The sequence below is a fragment of the Lolium rigidum genome, chromosome 7, assembly GCF_022539505.1.
Source record: "Lolium rigidum isolate FL_2022 chromosome 7, APGP_CSIRO_Lrig_0.1, whole genome shotgun sequence".
NCBI lineage: Eukaryota > Viridiplantae > Streptophyta > Magnoliopsida > Poales > Poaceae > Lolium > Lolium rigidum.
This window is the reverse complement of record NC_061514.1, coordinates 92,154,768-92,162,456: the sequence shown is the minus strand read 5'-3', so window position 1 is coordinate 92,162,456 and position 7,689 is coordinate 92,154,768. Positions and strand designations below refer to the sequence as shown.

At 43.7% G+C, this 7,689-nt stretch overlaps 1 protein-coding gene across 1 annotated transcript; it reads left to right on the top strand.

Annotated features, from left to right (window-relative positions):
* On the top strand, positions 1-3,717 carry LOC124676587 (cyclin-B2-1-like). The gene is made up of 10 exons (XM_047212627.1): positions 1-73; positions 190-280; positions 398-457; positions 536-680; positions 769-903; positions 2,027-2,116; positions 2,362-2,439; positions 2,865-2,963; positions 3,056-3,234; positions 3,344-3,717. The coding sequence occupies exons 1-10, from the start codon at positions 13-15 to the stop codon at positions 3,477-3,479; spliced, it is 1,074 nt and encodes a 357-aa protein (XP_047068583.1). The 5' UTR covers positions 1-12; the 3' UTR covers positions 3,480-3,717.
* Positions 3,718-7,689: the final 3,972 nt, after the last annotated feature.

Here is a 7,689-nt window from a genome sequence, read left to right as displayed (position 1 = left end):
GCGGCGGGGACCATGGAGAGTGCGGGCGAGAACCGGAGGCCCGTGGCGGCCAAGCCCGGGCCCGGCGTACGAGGTGCGTGCGCGTCCGCCCCCGACTTCTTCCTGGGTCTTCTTGGGTTCTTGCTTTCAGCGGCGCCGTCGCGATTCCCCTTTCCGACTTTCTTGATGATTCCTCCTCGATTCCTGCAGAGATGGGGAACCGGAGGCCGCTGGGGGAGATCAACAACGTCATGGGGGCGCGCCCCTACCCCTGCGCGATCGCCAAGAAGCCGATGCTAGAGTAATCCCCTCGCCCCCTGCACGATCTCCTACAAAGACGTCTTTTTTCGCCCTCTCCCGACCTGCGTTTCTTGGATCGAGATTCTAACTAACCCCTTCATTCTTCCCTTATTTTCAGGAAGAAGACTGGGAGGGACGAGCGGAAACCTTCGCCGGTGAGCCGCCGGCCAGTCACGAGGTTAGCCCCCTCGCTCTTCCCGTGCTCCCACGTTTCTTGGAGCCCCCTGATCTGACGCCACCCTGCTTGCTAATTCAGGAACTTCGCGGCCTCCTTGGGGAACAGAGAGCAGCCTGGCCGTCAGGCCACCGCGGCACCGCCCGGATTCGGTCCCAAGAACGAGCGCGTCACCACCGACACTGACGACGATGTTGAGTCCGAGTCGGTCGACGACGCTGATATGGTACTATATGCTCTGTGACGATTTATATTTGCACTGTTTTAACACCAGGGGATGTGGCTCCAGCTTACTGCTGCATTTGGCACCGCAGGACGAGAACGAGTTCGAGGATGCTGCTTCGGAGGATGATGAATCCCTCATGGACATCGACAGTGCTGACGCGGGGAACCCGCTTGCCGCGACTGAGTATGTCGAGGAGATGTACAAGTACTACTGGGAAAATGAGGTGACCTACTGCCCCATATAACGTGTCTTCATTTTGTGAAAAATAATGCCTGGTTTTCTATGAAATGTCAAGACACCTTACTTACAATCTGGTTGAATGAACAGGATATGCCCATGCATACTAGTAAAATAATTGAATTTGACTGGGATCCTGTAATCACTACACTTTATACCATAACTTTTATTGTAGTAATGCTTTAATGAGATGCATTAACGAAAAAGATGCATGCCTGAAATGAAAGGATTGTGACAACCTTTACCACTTTTCAGCAACTAATTTTCAGTATAGAATGCTGAATTTTTGTGTTTCAGTAACTGGTATGACACCAAAGGACAACAGGACAGCCAAAGTTTTTATGTTCATAGATTTTTAATACAAACTAGCGTAGTTTATCCCAAGATAGGGATCTTACCTGTTCTTATGATCTGCCCTGTCCTTGTGGTACTGTACCGATTCATCTGGGGTCACAGCTAGTGCTTTAATGAAATGCATTAACCAAAAAGGTGCATGGCTTCAAATGAAAGGATTGTGGTCTTTACTACTTTTTAAGCTACTGAATGTTTTGAATACAATGCTGAGCTAGGGTCACAGCTAATGCTTTAATGAAATGCATTAACGAAAAATATGTGTGGCTTACAATGAAAGGATTGTGTGGTCTTTACCACTTTTAAGCTACTAATAATTTTCATATACAATGCTGAAAATTTGTGTTTCACTAACTGCTATGACAGTGAAAGTTTTGAATCAAAATTAGAGTAGTTTATCCCAAGATATGGATTTTGTTATGATCTTCCCTGTCCTTGTGATACGTTATTGGTTCATCTGCTGCCACAGCTAATATAGTTTTGAAGCTAAAACAAGATAACATTTTTGCTTTCTCATCACCATGTCAGATAAAATACATCATCTTTGAACCACTGAAATCAACCATATGTACTCATAATAAATCGTGATCTTTTTGATGAAAATTCTTATCATCATGAAACATCTGTATGTCAACTGATAGCAGCTTGTGCTCATTGCATGACTGAAAAACAATATGTACTCCTTCCCTTGCTGTGTGTGTGTCCTGAAGAGTTTATTAAGTTTCAGTATAACCAAATACCAATATGGTTTTACACAGGAAACAAGCTGTGTGCGTCCTGATTACATGTCCAGTCAAGGAGACATAAATCAAAAGATGAGAGCTATTCTGATAGATTGGCTCATTGAGGTAGAAAAACTTGAAAACCCTGGACCTTCTCTATCCTACAGATTGTACTTATTTGAAACTGTGTATTTGGGACTCATTATATATTATATTTCTCTTGATAGGTTCATTACAAGTTTGAGTTGATGGAAGAGACCCTCTTTCTTACTGTGAACTTAATAGACAGATTCTTGGAAAAAGAAGTGGTGCCAAGGAAGAAGTTACAGCTAGTTGGAATGACAGCTATGCTTCTTGCTTGCAAATACGAGGAAGTCGCAGTTCCGGTTGTTGAAGATCTAGTGATAATATCTGACCGGGCTTATACGAAAGGAGAGGTTCTGGAAATGGTAATATCATTTAATATAGTTCACGCATATCTATATAGGCAACGTTCCATCATGATGAAGTTTCCTATGCACATGTCCGTTTACATCGTCGTTAAATAATTAAACCGACCACAGATGTTAGACTGCAAACAAGGTGCACTCATTTCATTAGTACACCATGACAGTAATCTTCTGAATGATTTCTTCAGCTTCTACTATATTTTATAGTGGCTTATTGGCTATTGTTTGTAATCCTTGCATATATCTATGTAACATTCCATCATGGATGAAGTTCTATGCACATTTCCTTTATATCGTGGGTAACGTTAAACTGACTGCGAACTAGTTGCAATCGTTTCTAGTTACATCATCAGTACAGCATGAAGAGTGGCATATTGGCTATTGTTTGTTTTGCACTAATATAGTTTAAGGTTCTGTTTGAGCAGGAAAAGTGGATTTTAAACACTCTGGAGTTTAACATGTCTGTACCAACACCATATGTGTTTTTGAGAAGGTTTCTGAAGGCAGCAGATTCTGACAGGAAGGTGAAGTATCGTAACCTTCTGATTAGTATTTCCTTACATCGACAGCAATAACGATTTGCATTGTGATGACAACATGTTGTAAACCACCACAGCTACATCTCGTTTCATTCTTCATGCTGGAGCTATGCCTGGTTGAATACCAGATGCTCAAGTACCGCCCTTCCCTGCTTGCTGCCGCTGCGGTTTACACTGCACAACGTGCTATCAGTCGCTGCTGGCAATGGACAAAGGTCTGCGAGATGCATAGCAGATACACTAGAGATCAGCTCATGTATGTTTGCCTGCTGTCGCTGACTAGCTGTATTTACAAACATTTATGTCATTAGGAGGCTGTATATTGACTTGTCTGCTCTTTTGTTTTGCCTGTTTTTTTTTTTCAGTGAGTGCTCCAACATGATGGTACAGTTCCACCAGAATGCCGGTGGTGGCAAGCTTACAGGCGTGCACAGGAAATACAGTACATTCAAGTTCGGGTGTGTAGCAAAAGTGCAGCCTGCAGACTTCCTGCTGGGTTAAAAATGGGGTGAAGAAACTTCTGGTACAATCTAGGGCAATCTATTCCTCTGGATGGATTTAGCTGTTACTATGAAAACATGCAGAACTTCGTGTGTTGATGTTGCACAAAAGTGCAGCAGGTTTCATTACAGCATGCTCCTGTCGATGTAATAATCTTGGTAGTCAGTACTTAAGTTACTCTGCGGCTAATAATAAGTTTAGCCTTTGTTAAGTAGTATCTTTGAACCTTATAAAGATCATTTGCATGCACGAAAAGAAGCAATAACCTCAATTGTTGGATAAACCAAATATAAAATGGTTGCAATCATACTTAAAACTATGCTTTTCCAAGAAGAATATTTGAATGCTACCTGTTTCTGACCAAGACGGGATACAAAACAAATTCCTTGTACCACTGAAGAAATCCACTGTTATGTTTAGCTGGGCCCACGAGTACATCAGTGAAGCTTGTTTTTTTTACCGACCATATTTTGCTTCTTTGTTTGAGTTGGTTTGTTCTTTGCATTTGTAAGAGGCACTTTTGAAATCGTGTAGCTTGAGCAAACGAGGGTAATAGCTTGAGCTTCCGTCGGTACACATACGTAGTGGTATTCTGTGAAGGCTCTTTAGTTTACGAGATTTGTCATGCTTATGACTGTGTACACTATTTGCGAAGAAAGAAAGCCAAGAATGTGGATTGTGCAGTTAAGCTGGACACTACCAAAGGCTATGATAGAGTTGAGTGTCAGTCTGAAAGACATGATGCTAAAGCTCGGGCTTGCTGATGAATGGGTTCCCATTATCACAAGATGCGTGGAGTGGTTCTCCGGATGAAATAACGAGACTCGGTGTCACCATATTTATTTCTCATGTGTGCCGAGGGATTCTCTTGGTTGCAAACAGCTTTGCCCCCAATTCCTTGCAAAAGGAATAAGTGCCAACATTCAAGCTCCATGGATTTCCCATCTTCCTTTTGCAGGTGATTTTCTGGTTTTCTTCAATCATTTTTTTTTGGTCTGGTGACCCTAACTCGTTAACAAAAGTTGTGGCCAGCTAGTTAACTCTGCTGAGGGTATTTTTAGCTGAAAGATGTTTTAGTCTGGTTCTTGAAACACTTATGTGCTATGATTTCCTGTTGGTATTTTCTGGAGCTTCAGATGTGTCGAGATGTTTCATTGTAGGTGCATGTGTTTTCATAATGTATGACCATTTCGCCAAAGCTAAATTTCCGAATGTGCAACATATATCTGATAGCTAGTGCTAAATAATTTGCATCCCCTCTAACTGGGTAGTTTAGTGCCAATACCAGTTTTAAACATTTAAACATGATAAGATGAACCCGTTTTCTCTTCTAAGGCGTCATTTGCAATGCCATTATGTACTTCTTCAGGAATAGGAAGTTATGTGGAACTAAGTTGAGGCCACCATTTGAGCCACAAATTTTGTAGAGAACCAATTCCTTCTGTTGCTAGCCTTGGCCAAGTCGTCCTAGGTTTTATGTAAATACCAGCAAGGCATTTATGTAAAACCATAGTCTTTTCTTTTCCATGACGTAAACCACACTTTACTGTGTAATACCATACATTAGCTGCAATGTATAACTTCAGCTTTCTGTTAATGGAATCCAGTTGAAATAACCTAACTTCCCCCATATGCGACATGCGGTGTGTCGCCGCACCAGCTTGACTAGTTCTTTTAGTCGTTGTGTTGGAACTTTGCAGGTTCGCTCCAAACTTGTAATCACAGTGTTGGCTTCACCCTCTTTGGAAATACACGGATTTATGTTAATACCAGCAAGGCATTTATGTAAAACCGTAATATTTTCTTTTTCATGATGTAAATATAACTTTGCTGTGTAATGCCCTACATTAGCTGCAATGTCAAACTTCAGCTTTCTGTTCATGGAATCCAGTTGAAATAACCTAACTTCAGTCATATGCCACAGTGGGCGTGTCACCGCACCAACTTGGCTAGTTCTTTTAGAGGCTGTCGCTGTGTTGCAACTTTGTAGGTTGGCTCCAAACTTCCAATCGAAGTGTTGGCTTCGCCATCTTACGAATCAAACAGGCAATTAAGGCCTACAAATATCTACTGATCCTACATATAATTTACACAGACGAGCTTCTGAGATATACTAATGGTGCTAACCTGAGCATCACATATTCGGAGTGATCCATACCTCTGAAGGGTAAAGGATGCTCAACGAATCACGCATACCTCCAAAGGGAAAAACACGCTTGAAAGTCCTTGTTTTGGGGTCATAAGCCCTTACACCTCCCCAGTCGGGAATTCGGACGAGCAAATCAAATGCCTGTGTCATCCAGGGAGCAGAGAAATAGATTAATTGAGGTTGTACACCACGGAGATTCTCTGTGGGTAAACATGCCGAGTGGTTCAGTCCAATGAAAATCGCATGATCTCTCAACTCCTCCATCGATACTTTTCTGCAACCTTCAGTATCAACCTTGCGAATCTTGAACTTGACATTATCTGGATACCTACTCTTCGCGCTTGTATAGATCACACGGACTTTCCAGAGATCACCCCACGGTGTAGATACCAGGTGTCTACTAAGAATAGGTGCAGAGTGCCTATAATGTTTAACAATCACCTCCTTTGTTGGTCCATCCGGTGCATCAAGATCCCACTTAATCACTGTTCCGTGCAATGTCACGCTGTAGAACCTCCCATTGTGGTACGTACAGTCCATGTACTGGTCTTCGTTGCTCGCATTTAAAATTGAAGCAGTTTGCCAGTTGCTTTCTCCTGCCCTAACGAAAGAAAGCCAATCACTGTCACCATGGATGATCATCGCAATGTAGTCACCACCATTACACGGGCTGCAGGACAACACGGCCTTCTGATAAAACCATGTTCCTAGATAATTTGCATGATAGACATCGTGCCTCATAAAAAGATAGTGTTCCAAATTTCCTTCGATGTCGTAGACAGCCCTGACGCAACTGAAATCAGTGATCGGCGGGAGAGGGATCATGTCCGAGGTGAACGGGTTGAACAGGACAAGATTGGAGAGGTCGTTTACCAGAACCAGCCATCCATGAGAGGCTCCGCAACACGCAACGAAGCAGCCCTTGTGGAAACTAACGTTGTAAACCTTGTCGGCGTCAAGGAGATGGCGGAACTTGCAGGTTGCTGCTCCTGGGACCCAGTTCACATCGGAATCCACCTGGAATTCCCGTTGCTCGAGGAAGTCGGCCCAAGACACGAGCCATGGCCTGCGAGAACGTGGGATGCCGGCAGCCGTGGACGCCGACCGCCATGACGTGCATACGGCTGCAAATTTAAGGGCTTCCGGGATCTCAAGGCGTTGCAGTATGCTGATGAGGAGATCAATTGGGAGGTCCGACCAACCGGATAGTGCTGCCATAGTAACTGAATACGTCAGGATATGTGCCTGCAGTCAACTTTATAACATAGCTCATAGTATGACTCTATAAAGATTATCTCTGTATCCCAAAGGGATCCGGAAAACCAAGTGGAAAGCTGAATAGAACACGGACAACCTCATAGTCGGGCTGCACTCATAGACGGATTTTGAAAGGAAAAATCGAAGTATTAAGAAATGTAGCTGAGGTAAAAAGAAAAGCATGCATTCTCCCTAAAAATCAACAAACAAAGCTAAATCGCTACATCTTTGTACAACAACAACAACAACAGCTCCCTCCCGCCGGGTTGAAACAGAGTGTATTTTTCTATGTTATGTCAGCCGAACGGAGATTGAGACAGACATACCCATAGAAGCCGCGGGATCCTCATCGCCGGGGGAGGAACCGACGCCAGCAGGAGTCCCTCCCATACTCTTCCCCACTGAATCAAAATGGCGGACGCGAAAGGACGGAGGGAGATGGAGAAATCGCCAGTGGCATCAGATCTCACAGACAAACCGGAACGCTTGGAGGGAGGCTTCGCCCTTGCAGGTGAAGGAGCTTGTCAGCAAAACAGGATTGGTCACCGGAATCGCGCCACGGAGAGTTGCCGTCGGGGCTGCGCTCGCCTCGCCGGACATGGGGCGGAGATGGTTGGGAAATTGCTGTGGCTAAAAACCGATAACCCAAAAGACCGAGACTGAACAAAAAAACCGAAACCGAAAAGACCGATCAGAAAAATGGGCAGGTTTTGCTATGTCGATTTTCTTCAGTCTAAATCACTTAAAAAAGTGTTTGAGTTGTACTTTTCTGTTAGTTAAAAAGTGCAATTGCACTTTTCTATC